Source organism: Lygodium microphyllum, chromosome 13, assembly GCF_053477565.2.
Source record: "Lygodium microphyllum isolate KBCC chromosome 13, Lygodium_microphyllum_v1.1.10, whole genome shotgun sequence".
Classification (NCBI taxonomy): domain Eukaryota; kingdom Viridiplantae; phylum Streptophyta; class Polypodiopsida; order Schizaeales; family Lygodiaceae; genus Lygodium; species Lygodium microphyllum.
Window position 1 is genome coordinate 68021279 of NC_141147.1, and position 27863 is coordinate 68049141.

At 37.5% G+C, this 27863-nt stretch overlaps 1 protein-coding gene across 4 annotated transcripts; it reads right to left on the minus strand.

Annotated features, from left to right (window-relative positions):
* Nucleotides 1-2247: 2247 nt before the first annotated feature.
* LOC148026734 (alpha/beta-Hydrolases superfamily protein) lies at nt 2248-27492 on the minus strand. Of its 4 annotated transcripts, XM_087691231.1 has the most exons (15): nt 27339-27492; nt 26905-27037; nt 26131-26198; nt 25930-26019; nt 25695-25841; nt 25534-25620; nt 25383-25436; nt 25220-25310; nt 23439-23509; nt 16039-16108; nt 15889-15941; nt 15648-15741; nt 4560-4657; nt 2695-2792; nt 2248-2599 (listed from the first exon to the last, which is right to left on the minus strand). In XM_087691231.1, the coding sequence occupies exons 1-15, from the start codon at nt 27399-27401 to the stop codon at nt 2494-2496; spliced, it is 1323 nt and encodes a 440-aa protein (XP_087547357.1). In that variant the 5' UTR covers nt 27402-27492; the 3' UTR covers nt 2248-2493. The 4 variants fall into 4 exon arrangements, with proteins under 4 accessions (XP_087547357.1, XP_087547360.1, XP_087547359.1 ...); XM_087691234.1 differs by lacking the exons at nt 2248-2599; nt 2695-2792; nt 4560-4657 and adding an exon at nt 7416-8268; XM_087691233.1 differs by lacking the exons at nt 2248-2599; nt 2695-2792; nt 4560-4657 and adding an exon at nt 11911-13610.
* Nucleotides 27493-27863: the final 371 nt, after the last annotated feature.

Here is a 27863-nt window from a genome sequence, read left to right on the forward strand (position 1 = left end):
AGTTGTTAGGTTCACCCCCTAGCTGATTAACTACAATTGTAAGATTGTAAAGAAAGGGGAGATTATTAGGTACCTGAGTTGCCCATAGAAAACTAATGCTTAGAGTGACTACTACTCACTTAGAGGAAAGCTAGTCATCTTACCAACCATGCTAATTTCAATTATAGTTTTCGAAGCAACCATCTTTGCTTTTAGCAAAGCCAATTGGGAGGAGTTGGAGAAGAGGTTTGGAGCCTTCCTTTCGACAAAAGGTCACACACAACAATGTCATACTGTGGCATGGAAATTGGTGATTACTCCCAACACTGAGGAAGGGCTAGGGTTTGAAGGTTTGAAGCAAAAGGAAGATAGGTCCAATTGATGCATAGATTGGACATGCCCCAACTATGGGCATATATAGTGTATCACCACCTGATCTCAAAAAGCAAGATGGTTGGGGGGTAGTGGTGGCTGATAATGATGCACTATGACATACTACTTTGCAAAACCTTCAAAGTGAAGGTGCCAGACTCAATAGCAATGCAAAAGTTGGCAATGACTTGAAAGAGGTTCATTGATGAGGCAACCTAGTACAAGAGACTAGGTTTGGTAGGTGACCCCAATGTGGGGCAGGTGATATGGACATTCCTAGAGGCTTATAATGAAAACTCGACAATGTAGCAACTAACCCCAAATCATCTAGGAAGCTGCATAGTCAAGGCATTTGCATGTGGAAGGACCTATGGGATGAGGAAACCCTCAATTGGATGGAAGAGATTGAAATACTTAGGAGATGGAATCTAAGTGAGCAAGAAGGTAGCTAGCTTAAGCAAATCCAGGCACAAAGAGAAAGGAAAATTGGCCAACATCATGCTATGAGACTAAAGTGAACATGCTGGCATGCCTCAAAATAGAAGTAGGCAAGAAGCTTGTGGACTGCAAGGAAGGAAAATATTTTTGAGGGGGGATGGCAAACACATCCTAAAACTTAGCACTTATTGGAAAGTAAGCTATCTATGAACCAAGATGAGGAGTCAAGACTTAGAGGAGGAGAATCAAACATGTTTGAGGCCTTACCCCCTCAAAATGCCTTAATCTAATTTTATGGAAAACACTGATGAACAAATTTCCAACAAGGAATAGATGTAGTAAATCCAAAAACATACAAGATCTTTGTGCTCTCTATTCAAGAAAGAAGGAAACACTCAAGTATATGCTATGGGATTGTGTAAAAGCCTGTAGGATATGGAAGGAACTTCAATGATAGATAGATAGGGCAAGCTTCCATGTTGTAGCCTCAACAAAAATAATATTGTTTGAGGATGGAAGCTCCATGAATGAAGGTTCTTTGTAGCTCTAGAACAGCGTATGGGCAATAGGAATTCATGCCATTTGGCACAATAAGGATAATAAGGCCTTTGGAAATACCCCTTGGGGAAGACTCTTGCCTTTTTGCTTGTTAGAAATGAGAAACTTAGGATCCTTCAAGGCCTAAGGAAAGTTGGTTCTACTTTTAAAGCCATGTACAAGGCTCTCAAGAGATGTTAGCTATCCTCTTTTTGCTAGAAGATACATCCCCACAATTGGTGGTTGATAAAAATACTTACTCCAACTAATGCAATTCACATTTTTTTAAAAAGTGTGTTCACAAGATAATTTGGTCCCATGCGAGCGCTAATTTCTCGCATGTATAACATTTTTTAATCTTTATCCAAACAAGGTCAATTCGTTTATAGTTATTTTGCACCCAAAGTTTGAGGTCTTATCCTACATATAGGGACCTAAACATGTCAAACCCATGGTCAAAGTTTTCACTTCTATAATAAAATGTTACAACTTAGGGGGCTAAACATTTTAAAATACTTAGTATACATTTTGTTTTATTTTCTAGCAATACACCTTAGTCTAAGGGGGCATATAATGCAAAAGCTTGGTTTGATCACCGCAATCATTTCACATTAATCTCATCCCAAAATCAAGAACAAATCTATACATGAGTAAACAATTGATCCAACTCCAAAAATCATATTTTTCTTTTAATCTAGTCAAGAAGTCACTTGTAAGGTTGAACTCATCTTTGTAGAGGTGTTATAAATCATGTCCTTTTAAGAGTTGCAATCCAAACCACCCTTAGACAATTATCACATGAAACTTTATGTACAAGTGTCTAACTTCGCATACAAGATGTCACCATAAGAAGTGTATGTTTAGTGAATCTCACATCTCTAAAACTCACAATAGCTTCTCACAAAAGGTCCGATACATATGAGAGAAAATGTGAAATTGCCTTATACTTGTCTTTTCAACACATACTCTTTGTGACCTTAAGAGTTTCCTAATTTACTATAAGATCAATATGGTAGCCCATTATTGCATGTACAATTGGCTACAATTAGTAATTATACAAGTCTCTTGAAGTTGCTTGTCCACATTTAGGAGTAGCCCTTGAATTATGTAGGCCAATCTAAGCACCATATGTCAATCTATTTATGTATAAAATGTTACATTTTGGCCCTAATGACTTAGTTGTCTTCCACATATGCTTGATGTCCTACTCATGCAATTGGGTGACTCTTCTTTGTTTTGACTAAGCTCAAAAACTAGATCTTTGACATCACACCTAATTTAAAATATCAACAACATTATTACTCAAAGCTATTTCAATAACAAACGTAATACTCCATAGGCTAAAATTTGTGAAATTGTCAAGATCACCTTATCTGATTTGGTTCAAGGAACTTGTCAAACCATTTACATGCTTCCTTAACCATTGAAAGGGTTAAGCAATGGCCAACACCCTCTGCAAATATGAACTAAGAAATCAATTGAAAGTGTTAGTTAAGCTTATTAAAAATGGAAGTGTGGCCAACATGAAGAATTACCCTCCTATTTTAATGAGAAACTCATTTATAGAAAATGAGCTAAGTAGCATAACTTATGGTGCATAATGCTCCACAGCTCAATTATGTTTCATATGTAAAGTCTTAGTTATTTTCACAATGCTTTTCCTTCATAATGTAAAAAGAATGTAAAAAAAGAAGCTTTATCATGAATCAAATTACAATGTGGGATAGGTCATTCTAGCTACAAATAAACTAGGACATAATTATTTGAGGTTCATTTTCAAACAAGAGCCAAAGATTAGCTATGGTATTTCCATCAACATGGAAAGAGAAAAAATAGAAGAGAATATACCATGAGCAAGTGCTAAGCTCCCTACAAAATTTGAAACTAATAAATAATAGGAAACTCTGATGAAAATAAAGAGAATTAGTAAAAATCATTGAATATAATAAGAGGTGCAAAACTTTGACTCTCGTCTAGGTATCTACCTAAATATTAAATAGAATGGTTACAAGTATTACTCTTATATGTCTAGGGAAATAAAAGAGTTAACGCATTCATGTGAATGCAAGCTTTGGTCATTTTAAGAGGTGGGAGATTGAAGGAAAAATGTAACCAGATAAATAAAAAAAGAAGAATGAGGTAAAACTATTGAATAGAAAAGGAGGTAAACAAAAAGTCAAAATATGACCACTACAAACACATGTAAAAGTAATCTTTACACATGTGTCCAAGAAATCTTTACATGTGTCCTCTTAAATGGCTAAGATAAGGTAAAATCAATGATTGCACCATTGTATCAAATGAATGCTTTATTAAAAAATAAATGAAATATTAGAAAAGCCTCAATGGAACCCAAAAGGTGAAAGAAAAGAGTTCAATTTTAAGGCAATTATACAATGGCACATAACTATGTAAGCCCTAATTATGGGCAATACTAATGACTTTAGCTCAAATAGAGGCATGTGATGCTTATGTTGAGCTTATGTTCTACCTTTTTGGCAAGACCAAATAGTCTAAGTAAAAAATACAAAAGGATCCAAAACTCTATTATAAATAATAACATTTACCTCAAGACCAACCAAATATTTTCACAATCTTTAGATAACTAATCTCTATTAATTTACTAACTTTGGCTCAATAAGAGGCATATTATACTTTTAGATAGGACCAAAAAGTGCAAATATATATCTTTCTCCCAAGTCTATAAATTAAATGATATGGAAAATTCTAATTTGCTTTAACAACATTACAAAGAAGAACATACAAGATGGCTAGGTGTAACGTTTAATGCTTTTAAGGGTGGAGGTTTTTATGTATTTGAAGAAATGGATAGGCTTAGACATGCTTTAAAGTCAAGGTTGGATGTTTCTTGATGTGATCACCATTATACTTCCTCAATAAGTTTCTTAATGTCATCGCCAAGAAAATAACCAAGTTGCACTTCCTTATCACACCCAATCTTGATGCCTCACGTATAATTATACATTTTCTCATAAAATTTGGTCTCTAAAGAGGTCTTAGCTCTTGTCTTCGAGCAGCGATAATATGGAATACTTATTGGAAAATTGGATCACATAAAGTACTTATTTATTCAAAATTTCTTGTATTCATGTAATCTTATCCATGATACACATAGATGAGATACACTTGAGAATAAGATTATCAATATTCTCCATATCAAAATTATAATATGAAATAAATTTAACTATTGAACTAGACTAGGTGACTATTACCTTGAAATTTCCTTCTGCACCGACTTGTTTATAAACATCACAAGTTTTGGCAATGCAAACATTCAAACCATCAATTGGGCAGCGTGAATCCTCACTCCCTATATACAAGCACATCAAACATACAAAAAAGTAAGTTAGCCACAATGCAACACAAGGTTCAAATACATTTTAAAACACAAATATTGGACCTATGTTAAATGAATACTTATAAAGGAGTAGATAAATCCATCAATGTCCACACACATGCACACACGAACGCACACACACGCACACACACACGCGCACACACACACACACACACACGCGCACACACGCACGTGGAATGTTTTGTTTGACAATGATGGTAACATTCGCTATAGTTCTTCACTCACACTTGCATACTACATAATTATTGGCCCAACATATTATCCAACACCAACTTATCAAATTTCATGTAGCTATTTTCACAAGAATTTCTTTTGCATTGATATCATATATCTTTTAGAAATGGACAAATGGAGAGTAATAACAATTATTATTTCACCACCCAAGGCACCCCTTTGTACTTGAATGCTTATGTGGAAGGACCCCTTCCTCAATTTAAAGGGGGTTTCTTCCAACTACACTCTCTTTACTCTAGAAGCTCAAGACCAAAGCCAAGCACTAACATTAATTTCTTATCCTACTTAATATTTTATGTGAAAAATGGATGGTCAATCAAATTGCATGCTAAGATGAATGGAAAATTGCTCATACTAATGTCACTGAATTTGATGAGACTTCTGATTTTAATGTGAGTCCACTCTTTTAGGGAAGTTCAAGTTGATGTTATTCCTAATTTAGCTACTTTTAACATTATTGTTTTTTTAATGCAATATTTTGGAGGTGCCAAGACCCCTCATACAAGTGAGGCAAACAACTAGCCTCAACTAGATCACATGCACATAGAGCTATTGAAAACCATCAAGTCATCAACTATTTTTAACATTATTGTTTGGAAATACAAGGAAAGAAGCATTCCTAATGTCTACCTACTCATTTATAGATTAAATACATCTTTTTATCTTTATCTTTACCTATTATTAACATGAGGTTTTGGGTGGGGCATGTCACATAACAATCATGGGCCTCTTAAGATATGTTGTGTGCCATTCACATGCGCACGCACGAGCACACACACACACACACACACACACACTCTCTCTCTCTCTCTCTCTCTCTCTCTCTCTCTCTCTCTCTCTCTCTCTCTCTCTCTCTCTCTCTCTCTCTCTCTCTCTCTCTCTCTCTCTCTCTCTCTCTCTCTCTCTCTCTCTCTCTCTCTCTCATAAGAGGTGGAAGGATAATAAGTAACAAGAGCACTTGGAGGGCTCCCCATTTCTCATAATTTTAAGTCTCTTTTAATCTCAAGAGGCAAGTAATCATCATTTCTACATATTCACTCTATGGAAGCTTGAAGCTCAAATGAGGCTGAGGCAAATCTTATTGGTATCCCCTCGATGAATTGCAATGCTATGTTAGGGCTTGCTCGAAATCCTTTGATTGCAAATCGAGGATTTAAAAATGTAGCAAGTATAATGCCTCACACATTTTAGAATCATAACCTACACTAGATCTAAAGTAAGCCCTTTTCATGTATGCAATGATGCTAATCTTAAGAGTGTAATATGCAATGGAATTGTCAAGTGAACATGTTAACCTCTCAAAGTGAAAACTCTATTTTTTGTTAAGGAAGCTTTATAATTGCTATAGATTAGAACACTTTACTAGTATTTTGGTGAAATGTCAATATTATAAACTTTAATTGCATTGAGTAAACTTGAAGATAGACCAATCTTAGAAATAGCCAATAGTTTTTTGGCGCATGGCTTAAAGAGAGTTTGAGTTTTAAAAAATCAATGTTAGAATTACTAATTTAAAATAAGATTGCAATCATATCCATGCACCTTTAAACACAGAAAAAGATATTTAACATTGTGTAAACATAAATCTTATGAAGCAAAACATCATTACATGAACATTTTATAATATTTACTTGCAATTAACGAACGAATTTCAAAATCTATAAGAATAAAAACTTCTTCACGAAATAAGTAAAGACCTCGATAAGGATCTCTCATTTATGCAAATTTGATATAGCTTTTAGATCATCTTGGCTCAACTTCTAAACACTTAATTTTTTGTGAGTAGATGATCGACGGATGTTATGACTACCTAAGAAAACCTCGTACATGCAACTACCATTCTCTCAAAAAAGCTCTCAATCACCTTGAAAAGTAGTTCTTAAAGTTAGTAAACTTCCTTTTTATCTTCCAACTTTCCATGCTTTTTGTACACTATTCAACATTATGAAACTTGTCCTTAAATTGGAAACCTGAAGGTATTTCTTCCATGAGCACAAGCGTAAGCTCTTAAATCTTCAATTTTCATAACAAGTGAAATACTCCACGCATATGGCATTTGCATCATAAAGATAATGAAAATAGGTTCATCCTATTTCTTTCGCACCTCACAATAGATTGACATTGTTAAACCTTCCTCGCCCTAGTAAAATGTTTTTCCTCTTTTTTAAGAAGTCATCAAAAGTTTTAGTTATTGAAATTTGTATCACAATTGAAATTGCACTATGTTCCTAAGAAATATACTTGTGAGCTAAATACTATAAAGGTATATGTTTGCACACAAATGTAGTGGTAATTTAGAATCAACATATAGTCCTTAACATCTATTATGGTGTCACACTTTTTGTTCCGATTCATATCCCTACATTAATATAGCTTCATAGCTAAAGCATGCAACCTTTATCAATACACATTCGAGCATGCATCAACTTCTTTTACATGCATGATACATACACCCATATTTTGTGGGTTTATTTCTAAAGACCATGTGATGTCCTAAATTCCCATGTGAAATATTAATACTTTTCAACCTTAAGATGCTTTTGATTTTGCTCTATTTTAGGAGGAACTTCACACTCTAATTGAAGCATACAATTTGGACTTCATTCCTTGAATAACAAAGCATAATGGAAATAATCTACTTTCATCACATTTATTAACCATAGTCCCCATTTTTTTTTTCAATGTGGGCCTTGATGGGAAGGTAGTTACAAAAAACTAACAAGACTTTAAACCATATACTTGATACTATTGCATTTCCAATTCTCTCTTAGCAACAATACTACCCTTATTTCAAGAACATGTTTATGGTTAACCAACTATAAATATTCTCATAGCTAAAATAAAGATTGATTCTTGTTTACTATAATCTCTTTGTTCTCTTGATACCCCTTTCCATGCTTTTGTCCATTATGGGAAAATACCACCAAGCCCATGTGTTTTCAATTTGAATCTCCATTTTTGTTATATTTAATGCTCTTTCCTTGAAAAATATTTGTGCAAGGTTTTAAATTGATATTTACAAATTTGACTCCAACAACATTGAAAGCTCAAATTGAGTCATGAGAAAATGAAAAAACAAAACAAAACAAAGAACCATAGTGTCCAAAAACTTTAGATGCTCTCTTTCAAAATATGTAGAAAGAGAGTAACCAAAGAGCATCCAAAAGAGGATTGTTTACAAAGTGATTTTGGATGTTGCAACGATCAAGAGGCTGTCAAGGCCACATCCTCCTCAAAGACTTGATTGCTCATTGCAAAATCAATGTTGATATTTGACAAAGTTTTATTACCAAGACTATATAGAACTTCAAAGGACCAACTCCATTAAACTTTGGATGTTTACACATAAATAACAACATATTAGTATGAGCATATAGACCTTCCATGAAATGGAGAGTGCTATTTTTTGTAAATGGAAGCAAACAATTACAATCAATAAAATAGAAATCCTAGATTCCCTAAAAACCCATTAATGAATACATGAGTAAAAAAACATGACCACCATTTGCACATGTGAATGCATAAGTTTAAATTTACAACTTATTTGTCATGACACTAAGTAAACAATTAAGACTCTTAACTCATATAAGGTGCATGTTTATGGGTTTTATTTTTCATGTGAAAATTATATTGTGCATACTCAAGCCAAGAAGAGTCTACTATCCATAGTTGTAATCATAGATTTGGTCAAGTCATCTGAAACATGGAAGCCCAAACATGTAAATATAGGGAGTGGTGGTAAATGCATGGGGTGCAACAATGCCAATGAGCTCTTGACACTTGTTACTAACACAATGATGGGAGCAATAAGCTTTGGTATAGTCATTTTGACAACATGGCCTTTTGCTAACATGCAAAAAAGACATGAATCTTACTTGCATCAAGTTATATAAAGGAAACATGTATGATAAGAAAGAAACAAAGACATTTCCAAAGAAGCATGTTGGAGACCCTTATATATGGTGGGGATATGGATTCTTGTAGAAGGATGTATCCTCAAACATTGCAAGGATCTTCTATTTCATGTTGATCACCACAATGATCAAGTAAGAATGATATGTGCATATTTTCCATAGGAAAAGGCTAACGAGTTTAACAAGTTTAAACAATGGGATAACTTTTAGAAGGTGAAATTCTTCCAAACTCCGAAGTGAAAAATTCGCACGAGGTATTTGACAAGTAATAATTGAGATAACAACAAAATGACCCATACACCTTAACATAATATAGCCTTATTTCATAAAATTGTGTAAAGATAAGGTTCCAATGCAAGAACATGAGAACGGTCTACCAATACTATTTTAAAAAAGCCCACCTTCAACTTGGACGAGTCTGCTTTTTGTTTATATGTTCCAACTCCCACTATCTCCAATCTTATAGATGGTTTAGGCATTGAGAAGAGGAATCTTAAAATGGATTCAATTTCAAACAATATTGAGGAGTTAAGAAGGGCATTTGAACACATTGTTGGTATGTCCTTAACACTTGAGGAGATTTCATATCATAGAGAAAGTTAGCAAATCCATCCTATAAAGTTTGCAATGCAATCAAATCACAATAGTCAAAATAGAAATCAAGCATAGGGCTTGGTTAATCGGCAAAAGAAAAGAGTATTATTGAGTGGTATCAAATAGTTATCAAAGAGAGACCTAAATTTTCCAATGAATCATTAGGAAACTCCAATAGTGATAAGATTGCTCACAAGTAAGAAGGCTTTTATCTTCAAGAAACATTTTAGTTCTTGACAAGAGGATAACATACTAGCCGTAGCTAAACAAAAGGTTGTAAAAGTTATGTTCCTTGAGTAAACAAACTATAATCTTGAGAGATTCTGAGATGATCTAGTTCTAAGACTTCTAGTTGTTTGGAAGCCTATGAAGGTTGCTAGTACATAATTGGATAAGGCATCAGGAGATAGCTCACGGTGATGGAGAGTAGCACATTGCAATGTGATCTATAATTTGGTATTCCAAGAATCAAATTGCAAAAGAAGACCAACTAATGAATAGAGCATAAGAAAACACACTTCTTTTTGCACCCCAATTTATATATGCATAAGGTTTATAGAGTATGATGCATACCACTTTTGGACATCATTCAATAGTGAAATGTTGTGGATTAAGTTTTTCATTGCACAATTGGTGTCTTAATAAAATAGAAAAATAAGCCAAAATCTCGTGGGGATTATAAAGTTTTCTTATGCAACATCATCCCAAACATCCACAATGGAGTGGATCTAGTAAGGAACTAGGAATGTGTCACCTCAACTAATGAGCATTCAAGATAGTGGCAACATACTACTACTTAGAATGTTGAAGAGATTAAGAGTCCAAGAAAGCATACAACTTAGAATGGCCAAGAGATTGCGAGTCCAAGAAAGCATACCACTTTCACATGGAAGAGGATTGTTCTCTTAATCTATAGAGAGATTATCTTCAGCAAAAGCAAGACCTTCATATGTTCCCCTTACATATGTAGTAAATAGCCTACTCGCATTTCACATTTGCATATGCCATGATTTTGTTGAAACTCTAAGAAACATTTGACATGATTGGTTAAAGTTCTTCTTTTTTGGGGGTGGGCCACTAGAAAAGAGGGGAGGGGAGGGTTTTAGTTGTGTGTTGATGGTGTATGGGGGTGGTGCAGCGGGGTTTGTATATGGGGTGGGACGTATCTAAAGAAGCTTGTTAGCTCTAGCATATATACAACACAATCACTTTGTCCTAGGTACCTAAACTCTTTTGCTAACTCATAAGTTGCATGTACACTCTCGAAACTAGTCTTCTAAGCACCTCAAAGCTTGGGTGTGAGTCCTTGAACTTGTTCTCAAAGAATATTTGTCTTTGTCCATCTTGATCCTAGGATGTTTAGCCAACTAGGTTTATATGTATACCCTTGCCACAATTTTGGAAATTTCATTAGGATGATACTCATTACGATGCTATATGCTAAATGACCTTTATGGAAACTCTCAACCACATGAAAAGCGTCTAGGATTGGAGCGACAAACTAGTGTATATATCTTGCACTACTAGTGGACATATCCCTAGAATCACATAAGCACATTGTAAATTAGGCCTTATCCACCCCATAGTTAAAGACACATCTCTATCTACCCATAATATAAGCAACTCTCTTGATAAAAGATTACCTTTCCCCTAGTTATAACTTCCAAGTGGTTTCTATCAAAATTTTAGCTTGCAAATAAGGCTAGAATCAACTAGATAGCATCATTATGCTTGGATTAAACCATCTTCTTTACTTTCTCAACAATGGACTATAAAATTGATACATCTTTCATAACCACCTATCTATACGATCTAACTCTTTATAAGTCCATCATAATATATCATTTGAATGCTCGATGAGTCTGTGAAACTAGGGATAAAGTTCATTTTACTCATTTAGGGATTAACTTCATTTTAGCAGCTTCTCAACTACCATTATTGAACAAAACTCATTGGGATGTTGCTAACTATTTTTGGAGGGAAACATGTTAGTAATTTTGTTTCACCTCCGATATTGTTAAGTACATCGATTGTTGTTAAACACTTCATGTATTATAGATGCACATACATTGTCCACTCAAAACTACTATGGGACTTTAAGATAAGTATATCCCATGAGTCTTGCCACATGCACACCACACGTGCATGCACGAGTGCACGCACGCGCGCATGCACACACACACACTCACTCACTCACTCACTCACTCACTCACTCACTCACACACACACTCTCTCAGCCCCATTTATTTTAAAAAAAAGTTTGCCAAGAGTTTGCCACGATTTGGGAATACATAGCAAGTCTCTCCATCTATGATGAGATATTACTCTTTTACGAGCAAGATATTTTAGGATCCTTAAATTTAATAGAGACATGGCAAGATATAAGTGTAGAAAAGAACGTGAGGATGACAATACTTTAAACTTAACTGATTAACTTGATCAATTATCACCATGAAAAATTAGATGAGAGAGAGAGAGAGAGAGAGAGAGAGAGAGAGAGAGAGAGAGAGAGTGAGAGTGAGGAGATGACACCACATTAAGAGGAGAATCGGCTCCTCCCCCTTTTCAGGAATTTATTGAAACAAAACCATAGGCACCAAGTGCTTGAACCATATACAAAATGGCTAATTTGTTGCAATTTTGAAAACTAGGATTTTAAAGTCCTAATTTTTGCAAACTCTGGGCATTAAGTTGATTCTCTTCTTTAGTACTTGATTTAGATCAAGATAAGTAAAAAGTGTTTCTTGAATGAAATATAGATAGGAGAGTACAAAGCATGTAGTTGAAATTTCAATACAAGAGCTTATTTCAAATGAAGAGAGACCTCTAATATATAGGTGTGGGGCTTGGGTACTCAAAAGTAAAAAGTAGAGGTTACAAATGACAAGTGTTTGCTGAAAATGGCAAGTATAGAGACACTTGCCTCTTTAGAATAACCCATTGACCTCTTCTAGAAGTCACGTTACTTTTTTAGAGAAAGAAGCTTTCAAACCTTCTACTCTAAAAATCTCTCAAATGGCTAAGAATTTGAGATAATTGCTAAAGACAAATTTATTCCTTGTAAAATTTTGAAGTCTTTCATGCGAGCATAATTTCCATTTGAGTAACTTCGAAAAATAATAATCTCCTAAATTATAGGAGTTATCAAATTTAGCTTTTGGAGAGTTTCATTATATAGGTTCACCGATTCATGGTTTGTTTCTTCGATCATAAGCATCTAGTTTCACTTTCTGAAACCACTTATTATATAGGCTTCTAGTCAATGTGACTATTTGAGTGTAAATGTCTTAGTCATCTGAGCTTTATGGAATCTCATCGCCCGCCGACTAAAACATTTAATTTCTATTGGGCATCTCATCAATGACGATCCAATTATAATTATAGAGCATTCTAGCTATTGGCCACCCTTAACTAGAGAGATGAACGTTTAACCATATCTTAAAACACTTAAATAATACAAAACGTCTTTCAAAATAAATGAGCATCAAATTGATTTAGAATCATTGAGCCAATATATCTTGGTAATAATTGATATGCAAAAGGCTTGTTACACCAAATAATGTTGCTGACCTTATTAATGATATGACGATCCTTACATAATCACCATCATGTGAATGAGCTCGTACCAAGAAATCTTACTATATTTTAGATATGTGAAATTGCTTCTAGAACTAAAAACTAGCCTTATCAAATCCTCCTCATTGAAACCTAGTTTCAATTTGGTTATTTCGAGCCACAAAAACCCCTTGCTATTTAAGATTTTTCTAGAGCTTACATTGACAATCTAAATAGCTATTGTTATATAGTCACCAAATCTATATTTGCAAAAACTATATGCACTAATTTCATCTATTCTCGTTGTCAACTAAATTGAGAATAGAGTATTTGCATAGGATGCGGGGCCAGCTTGTTGACTTTATTGTTTTGCTATTAAAGATGAAAGATCAGCTAAGGACCAAATTGTTGTATGTCAACTTTCGGTGAACTAGAGTTGTCGATGTTAGGGCATAGGCAATGTCATTCTCTTGAGCCAATACCCACCAATCTCACTTTTTCAAGAATAAGACAACTACTAGATCATTTCGAACATCAGGTTGCAGATTTTGAAGAAGCAGCCGTGGAATAGTTTTTTGACAAAGAATCCCTTAGGAAGACCACCAGTCCTACAAAGAGTTTCTTAAGAATAAGAAGCATGAAATAAAGTTGAAACTTACAATCATAAGGAGTACCAGATCTGAAGTTAGATATTTCAAACAGAGGATCTAAGGTTGGTTGTGCGAAATACAGGCCCAAACATCAAAGTTTGGTTTCTGAAAAATAACGGAGACAGAGAATTTTGTCTATCGGTAGAGTAAGATCTAAATGTGGGTTTCCTGTGATTGAAATGACATGCAAACGTTTGCATTGTAAAAAAACACTACAGACTGAGTAGGAACTTTTGTGTTTGGATTTTGGCTTGACCACCTATTGTATTAACTTTTAGATTGTGCAAAATGGTGAGTACGAGTTGCTAGCAAATCTAGACTGAATCTACTATCTTTACAGCGGCTAGAATATGCATGTTCCCTTTCAATGCTTTTTTAAAGAGAGGAGGTTTTTTAAAAGAGAAGAGAGCATGAACCAATAGCTTCAACATGCCGACAATCCACACTTGACAAAAGCAAGTAACTGATTTCTGGCTGCTCCAAAGCCCTCTCTTCAGTATACAAGGTCAAATTGTTTTGCTGAAGATATAGAAGCCCACATAATGGCTAGTGCATTCTCTATTAAGACACACTAAGAGGCCTGCAGGCTGCCATGCCCAAGTTCATGTACTTAGCGTGGAGGAACGTTTGACGGAAAAGCACTGCAGCCACACACATGTCAAGACTGAGACTTGTGTGGACCATGCAGTCCAGCACAAAATTAGACAACAAAAAAAGCATTTGCAAAAGGGGGAGGGGAGAGATGGACAGATAGTGATCTTGCTGCCACATAATAAAACTTACAAGAGTCTACTATGTCTAATTTTAGTGAGATTAGTTTCACTTGCTGGAGTCCCATGTTTTTTGGAGCACAAGTCAAGCAGCTGGGCCACACTCCCTTCAACTTGACTTCATGGACCTGTGCATGTCGGATTGACCTAAGCATGACAACCCGACAACTAAATTCCAACCTACGTTGGGCTCACTTGTTAATCTAAAACCCAGCTCATTTATGGCGGGCTCCTGCTGCAAAACAGAACTTCTCCAATACAACATGAAAGGCATTCAAAGTGGACCTTGAGCACTGATTCTACGTCTATATGGTAAGCATGATATTTGGACATTAGTAGATGGTTTGATACTGTACATGGGTATCTCACTGGCAGTAGAGATGTACCCATGCCCAAGTTCTGATGAGTTCTTTCAAACCACGTGTCTACAATATAAGCCTATGGCTACTTTAAGAGTTGATGAATCAGACCAGGCGTTTGTAACTGAGAAAGGGCTTGCGAATCCCATCTCCACAAAGACAGCCCATGTACTACTTGGAAGGTCATGCAAGCACAACAGCTTGGGATACCTAGATGGGCAGATGCACGGAGATTTTCCAGCCACACACCTGCCTGGGATGCAAAAGGTTTTTGGTGTGTGGAGTAGCACTCGTCACATGGTCATGGTTGCTTGCCGCTTCATCAGGTTGCAGAAGTAACCCAGTGAGAGAGTTCTTTTAAAACAATGACATTTCTGTATGTTGTAACAGTTGAGAACCCTATACTTTTTTTAATCAGGATTCACTTCTAATTTTTATTATCAAGAGCATGTGTCTCCCTAAGGATGCACTCTAGCAGCTGCATTACAGTAAATTTTCTGGTTTCTCTGTGCTTCTACATATACGAATGTACATGTTTCTAGATAAGGCATGGATATGTTTTCTGCCTGCTATAGGCAAGATCCAAGTGACAATTCTTCAAACCTCCATTTGTTTACGGAGGGTGGATTATCAACAAGCAGAGATGCACAGCATCTTGAGACTATCTCCTTAAGTTGTATAGAAACCATTCCAACACAAAAAGACATCAAAATGTGAAATATCCTAGAACACTCTGTGGCACTCGCACTGTGCTTTACTTGTCTGCTACACAGAAATAAACATCTGCAAGCATATACATCTTGCATTTCATAGAATTTATTTAGTTGTTTTGAGAGAGATAACATGAAGTAACTCGGATCACTTACCGTTAAGAATCAAGAGAGGACGGGGAGCTATAGCTGGAATTGTCTGTAGTGCATCAAAATCATCAATTATGCCAGGTGCAATTTTGTTCCATACCTGGAGAAAATGTAGATTATTCATGCTCTTGACCGAAAATGGAATTACTTACTAATGACATAAAACTTCAAGAAGCAAGGCCATATTGCCTATATGTACATCCATCCTACTTATCAAAATTTAGGTCTTGTTTTAGCCATAACTTACAGATGCCACAATCTCAGCATCAATCGATTCTTTTTGTAAATCTTCTTTTGCCACTATATAAAGAAGTTGATATGATCAGAAAAGACTCTATTTTTGGAAAACTTCTGCTGCTGCTATTTTGGAAAATTTGCATCAAGGAAAATCACTGACCTTCAAATACTTGGGGTATGCTGGATACTCTTCCTTGCCACTTGTTGTTTACGACAGCCCACTTAAAACTCTGTTAAGATGAGCAAAATTGGTTACCACTTTTTATTAATAACAACAACATTGACTACTTCTGATTGTAGCTTATAAACACACATTCGTGAACAAATGTTTGCTCTAACTCCTCCATTACTATGTATATGAGATGTGTATTACACATGCATGACTTAAATTAACAAGAGATCATGTGTTTTGTCAAGACCTTATCCAAGTTGGGTTTTGTTGCACCCTGCAAGATGACATTCAGCCTTCACTGCTGATGATACAATGTAGAACCTTGAAACAATTTACAAAGACCAGCATTATGGTTCCTGCCAAAAAGGCAAGATAGTATGCCCCTTTTTGAGCAAAAGTCATCAAGGATAAGAAAAAGAGTTGAATGCTTGTGTGGCATATTTTGGTTGGTTTAAAGACTAATGGTAAGATTTTTAAAGCTATTGTGCCCGTACTTTTTGGGTTATTTTGGGTGAATTGTTACTTTCTTTTTTATATATCATTTGATAGCATGGCCAAAATCATTGCTCTTACATATAGAGCTCTTATCCAGTTAATGCTCTTACATGCTTACTTTTTTGTTCTCTTTCACTTCTTTTCATCCAATGCTTCCTGTACTACTACCTACTTCCACATTTTGGAACGATCAGAGCTCTTGTTCACATGACATTCTTATACTCTTTTTCCCCTCATCTCTAATATCTATGCATGGCAAGACCATAGCCAATCTTTGGCTCTTGTTCCTTCCTGTCAGCAGATCTTTGAACTTGTTTTGTATACAACTCATTGTGAGAGTTAAGACAAAATATTAAGGTCGCAAAGATTAGCAACTGTCTTCGTATTATCGAAATACTTTTCCCGGTAGAGAAAGCAAAACATGCACACCCGAAGCACTTACAGGTGGCTAGGGCACAAGTGTGAAAATACTTGCAGTTTCACTTCTGCATATGGAGGGTAATCATGAGCTCAAGCTGTTAAACTATGTGACATTTGCCACAAATTTATCAAAAAAATTTGGGCCTTAAAACAGTCCCAAAATGATTTAATCAAATAAAATGAGATTCTAGGATATTTGGTAGGATTACTGGGTCAGAACCTTCTATAAAAGGGACTCATTGGACATCCACTTTCATCACTCCCTCACAGCTTGCTGCACCAGCCATCCTTACCTCTCCCTGCTGCTTCATGACCTATTGCCAGTGTTCTCTCTATCATCATCATCATCATCTTGTTCTGTTGTTATACAGGCTGCCACCCTGCTGTCATCTGCCTCCAGGAGGTGTTGCCCGCCATTTTCAATCTCTCCACATGCTGTGTTTTCATTGCCAACCTCCTATACTTGCTGCCTTTGATTCCAACCATTGTTCCCTGCTATAGAGACTGTCACGAGGCTGCATGCAGCTGCATTTTGCCATCTCAGCCAGAATACAATTGCCGTGTTTTACATTCTAGCTTGCTGCCCTGCTGTCCTTAGACCTCTGTTATCTCTGGAACTATTGTGTGGTAAAGTTCCCAGCTTCACTGCTTCCACAGTGATCTACATCAGATTTAAGCTTCAAGATTGGTGGTTTGCTGCATTTGAGATCTTTCATGGAGAATGACATTCTTAGGCAAACACTCAGCCTGCTCTCATGAGAGACAGTGGCTGTTGGTCTGCCTCCAGTTCAAACCAGCCGTCCTCCTTCGGAAGGGTGGTAATGACCTGATTAACACTTAATTACAGCAAGAAGCAGATTCACTTAAAATAAAATACACACTTTACCACTTAATCTTGAACAGCCAACACCCCATCAGCCCCAAAACTTGGCACCCCTTGCGGTATTTCTTTAACTTGTATTGCAAATGGATGGAGCAAAACTGAGATTCTTCAACCTCCTCCACTAAACCAAGTGCCTCATCCTGTCATAAATGACCAGCAAGCCTTCAAATCAATTTGCCCCTCAATTTGCTAGGGGGATTGACCTTCACCTGTGCTCCTTGGGAAATAAATTAGCCCTAAATTCAATGTTAGCTAGCTGGCCTCTTGAAACCTCTTGAAATACATTGATCTCAGCTTTGAAAATTCAAGTCTAAGGCCTTCAAAAGTGAGCACGCTTCTTGATTATAAATTGGGGTTTAAAGCGGAGATTCACCAAAATGTCCCAATGGCTAGATTGTTGTTAAACTTGGAGCAAAGCTGGGTAGTGGCTGGAGAAAGAGAGAGGATGCTATAGAGAGAAAATTCAAAGATTTGTCACGAGAATTTGGTGAAATTGAGCTGTTGACCTGGTTTTCCAATCCCAAATGGATTCATCAATAGCAAAGAGAGCATCACTGGCTGTCATCTTCAAGAGAAAGGCATTAGTCACAACTGCCAGCTTCCCCTAGTCAAGAAAATGCACACCTTCACCAAAAGGGTTAGCAATGGCAGCTGCGTGAAACAATCCTCATTGTCTTTGTTGCTGCTAGTGGATCCACATATGATTACAGCTTCAAGATTGGTGGTTTTCTACACTTGAGATCCATCACACAAATTACACTCTCCAACACTCTCTCAGCCCACTCCCATGAGAGAGAGCGGCTCTTTGGACAACCTCTACTCCTTGAGCCTATACTTATATCTCTACCTCATTCATTCAGCATTCATTCTTCATTCATATTCTTCTTCATTTGCATTTTGCTTGAGTTCATTGTATTAGTCGTGCTCGTACATTGCATATGTTTTTTTCGCAAACCCTTTTGTATCCTCACAAAAACATGCAATTGAACCAAAATCCATTTTTTCTATTTCTTGGCATTGATTGTAACAATATTCTCACCTTAGGATCAATGGCCTAAAAACTAATGATGCTCCTAATTCTTTCACACATATAATTGCAACACATAAACTTAATGGAAGCCAAACCCCTAACTTTGGCAATGTAGTTGCCCATGGCTTTTCTTTCCTCCAATGGGAGCTCACTACAATCTAACTAGCCAATGTGCTTGTCTATTGCGTTTTGGGATCCATACAGAGGATGTCACTCTCTCCAACTCATACTCTCTGAACTAGTCCTGGAGACATGGGAGTTCAGAGTTTTGTATTCACCCTACATACTGTTGAGAATAGCAAATGATGATTGCCCATAGAGGCTAGATGTATGCCTTGAAGAGGCTAGAAGATAGACAAATGACGTATGCTCTAGGAAGAGGGTTCAAAATCCCATATACACAGTGAGGAGAGTGGTACCATTCAAAAGGCTATAAAGGCATGTACTTGACACTCATTTCAATGCAATGGAACTATTAGTTTGAGTTACTCAAGATTGTCTTTGAGTCCAAGCTAATCTATCTTAGAACCTAATTCACTCGAGTTACAATCTCTCATTTTGATTATGTATTGTGTGTTTGATTTGCATCCACCATAGCTAACTAGCTCTAGATCTGTGTTTCTTTACATGGTATCATAGCCATGGTTGAGCTAGATAACTAGTGAGCATAGCTTCCTAACATTCCCTTTTTCGTTGCATATTCTAAACCCTTTCCATCTCATTATTCTCCTTGTACACGCATGTCTCTATTTCACTTTTTCAAGCCAACTTCCAGTGTTGTGTATGAAGTAAAGAAGCTCAAGAAAGAAGTGTTATGTATGAAGTAAAGAAACTCAAGAAAGAAGGTGTTGCAGTGCTGCTCAAGAAGCTCGGTTTGGAGTTCACATTAGAGGTATTAAGGTTCATTTCTTATTGCAGAAGCTGTCATTTGGAAAAAGAAGAAGAGGGGTCTACTTAAGGCCAAGCTGAGGGCTTGCTTTCAATTGCAAGCAAGGGCTTTGCTTTGAAGAAAAAGGAAAGGGTGTGCTTTTTTGGATTGACAAAGAAGAGAAAGAAGAAGAGGGTGCAATAGATAGAGAAGCATCGAGTTTCAGTCTCGCAGAACCTCATCATCGATGGCAAGAATATCAAGGCTCAAATCTGGAACACGGCGGGCCAAGAGGTTCAGTTTTGGAGAAGGAAACTTGAAGTATCCTCAAGAAAAGCTACAGTCTACACTTGTACGGATTCATTAGTAGATCCTGTATAGATGATCACAGGAGTACCATCTTCCAGGAAAGTTGCAAAGCCTATCCAAACACCCCGAATGTCGTACCACTGGTCAGGTTCCATGGCATAATCAAGGTATAGCCAGTGGATGAGATCAACCAAGCAGAGGAGTTCCATGAGGAGGGCACACAAGGCAGTTTTGAAACGAAAAGGTTGAGATTTGTTATCATTGTTGTGACAATTATCTAGGTCTTATTCTTCTACTTGACGGAGCAAAAGCGACTTGTGGAGAGCTTCCCCATCTTCAGAGGCCATGGCTAAATGCGGATCTCCCCCCTTCCCACACGCAGAGAAGACAAGGTCTGTAAGCAAAGGATTTCGGCTACTGCTCTGAGGGAGGAGCTGGCACAATATGCAACTGGGGCCTACTACAGTCTTGAGCCGCCTCAATTAAAGATTTAAGAGGCAGTCTGCTTTTGGATAAATCAACGGGGATTGCTGCAATTTGACTAGTGGGGTGCGGTCTTCCTTTTATTGCCAAACTGCGACATCCTGTGCAATTATTGTTTTCATCCTGTTTGACGTTGACTTGCACTCAGGAAACCTTCGATGGCCGCCGTGAGCTCTTCAAGCTCCTATGTTGTGCTCCATGGCAGCTCCTGGACAGAAGTGTTGATGACCCATAGCCCGACAACCCACAGCCCATTGTGTCAGGCTGACTGCAGAGAGTTGTTCATTTCTTTTTTTTAAAATACTAAAGTTTAAAAGAAAAAAAACCCTAGCCTTAAAGTCCATTCACACCAGCTCATCCTTACTCTCCCACACTTACTTATTCACACCTGCACTTCTCCAAAATCCATTGCCATGTCAAGCCCTTTCAGAGATTGTCTATCCATTAAAATCCAAAAAAAATTCATGTATCCCGAACTTCAATGTACGAACCTTTGTCAAACTAAGCCCATGTACCCATCAATGTATCCATTTGTAAAAGCATGAAGCAGAAAGATTGTGTCAAGAAGATTGGAGTAAAAAGCACTTACCAGGTTGCCAAAGAAGCAACAAACCCAAAAAAATGAAGAAAATATTTTCCGCTGCTACAAACCAACAAAGTGTTTTGCAAAAATCTCCCATAGAGGATCTCGAATTCCCTAAGTGGATTTGCTTTCCATAGTGGATGTAAAAACCCTACCAAGATGTAAAGTTTCAAGCCTTAACTTGACTAGGCTGCCAAAGAGCTAGTCTCCTGGTCCATGTTCACATGAAGGGGGGGCAAAAGCCAACAAGGGTAGAGACTCATCATTTGAGGGGGGTGTTGAGAATAGCAAATGATGATTTCTCATAGAGGCTAGATGTATGCCTTGAAGAGACTAGAAGATAGACAAATGATGTATGCTCTAGGAAAAGGGTTCAAAATCCCATATGCACAGTGAGGAGAGTGGTACTATTCAAAAGGCTATAAAGGCAAGTACTTGACACTCATTTCAATGCAATGGAACTATTAGTTTAAGTTACTCAAGACTATCTTTATGAGTCCAAGCTAATCTGTCTTAAAGCCTAATTCACTTGAGTTACAATCTCTCATTTTGATTATGTATCGTGTGTTTGATTTGCATCCACCATAGCTAACTAGCTCTAGATCTACGTTTCTTTACACATACTATGTTTACTGCATAATCATTGTATTAATTCATTATTCTTCATTCATCTTCTCTCTTCATTGTCTCTGGACATTCCATTGCCAAATGTCCAAATTTTTGTCATGCAAAGCAGGCATCTACAATACCCCCTGTTTCAAATCCAAATATATCCCCCCCAAAACTGAACATCCTCCCACCTCCATAGCTGTAAATGGAGAGTAGCTTTATCAGTATCCCACAAAATGCGAACTGTGTTCTAACTACTAGTTGCACAAGGTGGAAGATGGCCTATCCCAAAGAAGTAGCCAATCCTGCAACTTCCTCCCTCATGTAATTAGAAAAGTTAACCACCTCCACCCAAACCAGGCAATGATGGCAAATCAAACTTTGATAATCTTTGGGAGACAATGGCAAAACATACACCACTTGTCTACCATACAACAGAGAAAAAAGATCCAAAAGTTTTTGCTTGCAAGAAGCTTCTCTGAGGTGAAGCTCATAAAATCCTTGAAAATGCAAAGTAAACACCTTCAAGGAAGCAGCCACCTAACAAAGGTTTACCCACTTAGCTATGTCAATTGCGGAAGGAATTCTGCCAAGAGAAAATACAATCACTACTGTTTGTGATAATATCTTCAATGGAATCACCAAGGATCGTAATTTCATTTGCATTTAAGAATAGGGATTTGTTTCTTTCATGTATGACTACTTTTCCGAAATTCATCGTTCAAAATGTCAAAAACATATTTTGCATCAGCAACTTCACTTTGTGTACCATTTGACTTATTGGAGGTTAGATGAATCAAAACTAGATTTGAAGAAAGCATTTTCCTCAACTATTTGAATATTGTAATCTCTTTTTAAGCCTATTTCAAAGGTGCTATCCACGAGCTTCTCTTCTATTGTATTCCATATTTTTAACTTTGGCGCCCATAAGCAATTCAATTCTCTGATGTCACCATTTCTGTCACTTGGTAGATTGCTGAACTATGCTGTTGTATATATAAAGGGAGGACAGGAAGACAAACTGAAGTGTTTGAGCACTTCAAAACTTTCATGTTGTTGAAACAGAAACAAACTTTAAGTGCTTGAGGTCAGAAGGAGGAGGAAAGGTATGGGACTAAAGGAAGAGCTCACAGCAGGAATTCAGGTAGTTTCCAGAAGCATGCAGGATGAGGGACAGCAACAAGAAGAAAAGAGTACACAGAGCAGCATGCACACCTGGAAGAGCTCTCCAGGACAAGGTGCAATCTGACAAAAGGGGGCCACATGATCAGCTTCACGACAACCAGCAGCAGCGCACCTTACAGGACCGGCAGTGCAGTAAACTTCAGAAGGCACATGCAGGGGCACGAAGATCACAATGCGCATGCACACGCATGTGTGCACAGTTTTATTTTTAAACTGCTTGTTCCAATAAAAGGCTGTACACAGATAGATATCTCTGACTAAAGAGATCTTATATTCACAGCCAATAGTAAAACAAGTCTAGCTAACTTTGAGGAAGATTTTCAAGATCATATGAATCTAAGAAAGGCCATAAGCAGGAGTACAGCAGTGAAGGGTAATAAGCCTGATCGAATCACTGAGCCCAAAACCTAGTTGATGCCAATGCAGTATGAAATCTAGCAAGTGCGCGCGTGCGCACGCACACATACACAGAGAGAGAGAGAGAGAGAGAGAGAGGGAGAGAGAGAGAGAGAGAGAGAGGAACCTGCACGCCTATTATGGGGACAGCTACTGTATATCGGGGATCCATGGCAGCAGCAAACCATGCATGCATTCCTGCATATGGAGTAAGTCTGATATTAATTTCTAATCTGGAATACTGTGCATATAGAACATATTAGAAAAGCCATTTGATGAATAATATAAGATGCATGGCCATTCAATATATCAGTACACCATAGTGTTTCACATTGGATGTGATTGCTCACTGCAAATCTTAATTTCAAATAGCTGAATCAAGCTTCATGTATTTTGGAGCAGTCCATACTAGGTCTTTTTGGTTGAATGATCCTAGAAGTAGTGCTAAGCTATTTCCCTTGTGCTAGCTAGCATGACCATTTCCTTGCCGAACATAAACTGCCCCAGCCCTAGGAAACATGGTAGTGCTGGCATACTGCTGTAAACTCTCAGCATCAGAACTCATGCTTACACCAGCATTTGCAATAAATTCCCAGCCATAGAATCATGGTAAGATCAACATTTTCCACTTAATCTGTTTGACCTAACTGGATAGTTCAAATCATCTGGACAATTTAGATAATTGGATTCAATATAGGTGTCATGACGGGGTTTTAGAAAAATCTAAGCTTACTTTATCTGCTTGATAGTATGTAGACATTTTTAAACTTCTAAGACTCCTTCAGAATGAGAAACCAAGGAGCATTGAACTATGCCTACTCTACTATACAACCTATCCAGGGACTTTGGAATCAGGCAACTGTTTCATAATCCTCATACATTGATAAGCTCAAGCATCTCCTTGCCTACTTGTCCCCAACATGCTAACCTAATTATTAGTGCTCGATGCTCTCTCTACTTGTAGAACACATTCAAGTTCTACAGATGGCACTGGCAGGAACACTGGTGTGTTGCTCACCACATTATTGTAGCTCTTACCCACCATCTGCAACAAGTAATGGAAGCATGGCTTTAACCATTAGCTTAGCACATCAGGGACAGGTATGACAAGGAGATTCCTGTGCTTATCAAAGCATGAACCTTGGATAGGTTGTGTGGCAGTTCAGTACTTCTCTCATGTTGTCTATAACAGAATGTTCTCAATGTATCTTGGAAATTTGAAAATGTTTCTGCAAGATCAAGCATATCGAGCTGACTGATGAAGCTTAGATTCACTTTGCCAAAAGCCAATCGTACCATCTTTATCAACCAATGCTTGTGACAAGATGCTGGCCATGCCACAGATGACATTGCACAGGAATGTCCTTGAAAATGCAGGGACACCTTGGTGTTGCCTATGTGATTGTACCTCTTTCCCTTTCAATACATTCCTATGCAAGGTCATCCCTGCTATGGACAGCATCTTGTCACATGCACTGGTTTATGTGACCTTGCCTGACCCAAACCAATGTTTGGAAAAGGATCGCACCCCACTTTGTGAGTGCTGTTTGTTTTTTTTGGGTGGGGGTTGGGGGGAAGTGCGGTGGTGGTGGTGTGGGTGGGTGTGTGAGTAGGGGTAGGTGTTAGTGTTGGCACTGATTCTCAATCACTTGAAAGATACATCTAACTTATTTTTTAATGTGAGTGCAGCCACTTTGGTTCTCTTTCTCTACTTCCTACTGTGAAGCTACTCTTCCATTCAAGTTTTACCTTCTAAATAATTGGCAAGCTCTCTGTTTTGTTTGCTTAAGGGAGCACTTGTGCTTCACTGCTGGAATCAGGCATACAAAGTTATTTGCTTGCTAATCTTTACCACTAGACAATTAAAAAGAAGATCTCAAGAGAAGTCATGAAAGTATAGTCACATACCACCCAAAGATTCTCCAGTGATGCCAATTCGTCCAGCATCTACATCTTTCCTTTCAGAAAGGTAATCCATAACCTTTACTAAATCCCACACCTGTTCCAGACATCAGACTGGCACTTCCAGATTGAAAGAATTGGAGCTGGAAACCATTGCACTCAATCTTACTGTATCATAGATGAAAGGAAACGTGTCTCCTTGTTTCCATGCTGAAACTAGAGCCTGAGTCAAGCAAATCACATGAATAGGGCAGTATAAATAAGGTGTCTTGAGTGGAACATGTATCACAGGCTTGAGATGGAGTTGCTAACACACGCACATTGATATAGCAGTCCTTCGAATCAGCCCTTTCACCATGATATCTTGAGTCGATGCCTACTGCAATGTAGCCCTGAGTTGCATAAGCCTGGACAAGAGACTTCAGAATAGAGAAGTGCCAAAAATTTCTGCAGATTCAGGTTATTGAGCATGGCATTTAACCTTTAATAATGGCCTCAACCACTCCTTATTCTTGAATGAGGGATGCAGAAAGACAACACATGGCTTTCTAGGCTCCTCCTCAGTGGCCTGCTGATCTGGTGCCTTCAATTTCAAAATAAGCATTGGAACAATTCCTTGGTCTCCAGCCTACACATTGCTCGTTATCATATCAGATGGTTGATCCATTTTTGATTCACAACTAAAACATGCGATTGTCTTGTGAAAGGTTATTCACCTCAGTTCTCAAGTGCAGGTATTCTTCCTCAAACATAGTGTCACTTGATTCTGGGAATATTCTCTCTTCGCTTGAGCCACAAAGCATGGCCTGTCATAAATATTTTATACAAATATGTAGAATTTAAAGTTAAAAACTAGTATTTCGTACTGAAACATAAGTCCAGCTTGATGCGCCTAAGTTCAAATGATAATCTTATACCTGATCACATTTAGCAGGGTCCAGTTGGACCTGATATATAGTGTTTTTTGGTGGTTTGACGGGTGTCACTGTTAACCAAGCCAAAAGCATTGTGTATTAGATTTGTGATTATGAGATTGACAAAATAATGCCCATTAGCTTGAATACTTCTCGGTTGCAGCTTCCAGCTCATAAACACAAGAAGTTTTAAACAAATTCCTACTATAATTCCCCCATTGTGAATTATGACAACTATCATGAGCTTTTGCCAGGGTTCGCATACCCATGGTGGCTGAGTATGTGGTGCCTCCCCAGCAGAAGCTCATGATACTGTAAAAAAGGGCTGATATTGATATAGTGCACCCTTTTCCCACGGAAATATGTATAAAAGAGCTGATATTGATATTGTCCAGCCCTTTTCCCTTGTTTACATTTTTGCTACTGCCATTGAAGGCTAAAAATCGATCATTCAAAATCTACTGCCATTTAAGGCTGATTACTCAGTTTTCCCAATGAATTAATGAACTAATCTTGCAAATTTCAACTCTGGTAATACGCATATTTCCATGCGGCCAATTTACATATCGATGAGTTACTTTTGCAGTTTCAGCTCTGGTAATCTGCATAAGTCAGTCTAATTTGTGTATGGCATCCATTAACAACATTTTCATATAGAATAACCAGTGGAATTCAGTCTTTCATCGATTAACAGGACAGACGAACGCACCAAATGTTAACAAGATTAAGGAACAAAACCGGAGAAAATCTGCTGAGTCTTTCAATAACAGTACTCACCTCTCTTAGTTGAATCTCCAAACACTGGTGTTTGTCTTCTAGATTGCAAAATCCGGAAAAAGCTTTGTCGCAAGCCCTCGACTGCTTCTTGATAATCTATCTTGCCGAAAGAGTGTTGATCATCGTTAATAGCCTAAATTAAGACAGCAAAAATAGACATGAATTTACTCGCTGGTGGAACTGCAAATCATTCTTTATCGTCAATGGAAGCTGATTAGAATATACGAGCTTTGAAAATCAAGATCAGAAGATTAACAAAGACCATGATGTCATCATTAAGCAGAATACGAAATTTGACAAGTTTTGATTGAGAGGAACAAAATCATTATATCATCATTATTATCATCATCATCATCAATGATATCAAGCAGAAGACGATCGACAGGGTTTCGATAGTCAAGAAGGAGGAATCATGACCGCTGGTGCAGGATTACCATAGTCTGAGGCTCTGGGATGGTCTGGAAAGTGGAAAGATAGGATAGCGCCTCTGATGACATGATATAATGGACGGCTGGCCATGCTGCTGCTTTGAGGCTTGAATCTTGTGTTTTAGGACGTTTACACGAACAGTGTCGTGTGACATCAAAACTTCTCCCGCGTGTCCTAAAGGGACCAGTACAGTGTCGTCATCCAACAGACCCCATTATAATTTTCATATAAAAATTTAGATTATAATTTTATGTCGCTAAAAAGATACATCTTTTATATAAATTGCCACTAAATTGGGATGGGGTATGTTTTGCTTTTGGTTGTTGTCACCTCATTGACGCCTTTATCCAAGGTCATAGGTCCTTATTTAGTCATAGCCATGGAGATTAGTGTTCACAAAAAACTGACATTTAATACCAAATGAATAGTAAGGCTGGTTACACACCAAGTAATGGACGGCCAACCCCCGCCCAGAGTGTGGGCATGCACTTTTTGAAACTGGCCACAGACATGGGCGTCATATCTTTACA

Bases quoted from the DNA above. Each gene is read 5' to 3' on its own strand.
- LOC148026734 (XM_087691231.1), bottom strand. From the start codon at position 27,401: ATGTCATCAGAGGCGCTATCCTATCTTTCCACTTTCCAGACCATCCCA. The intron at 25,842-25,929 runs GTGAATAACCTT...AGCAATGTGTAG, and splicing joins ACCTGCACTTGAGAACTGAG to GCTGGAGACCAAGGAATTGT. The intron at 2,793-4,559 runs GTAATAGTCACC...TTGATTTCTTAG, and splicing joins GTGCAGAAGGAAATTTCAAG to TTCATATTTGCAGAGGGTGT.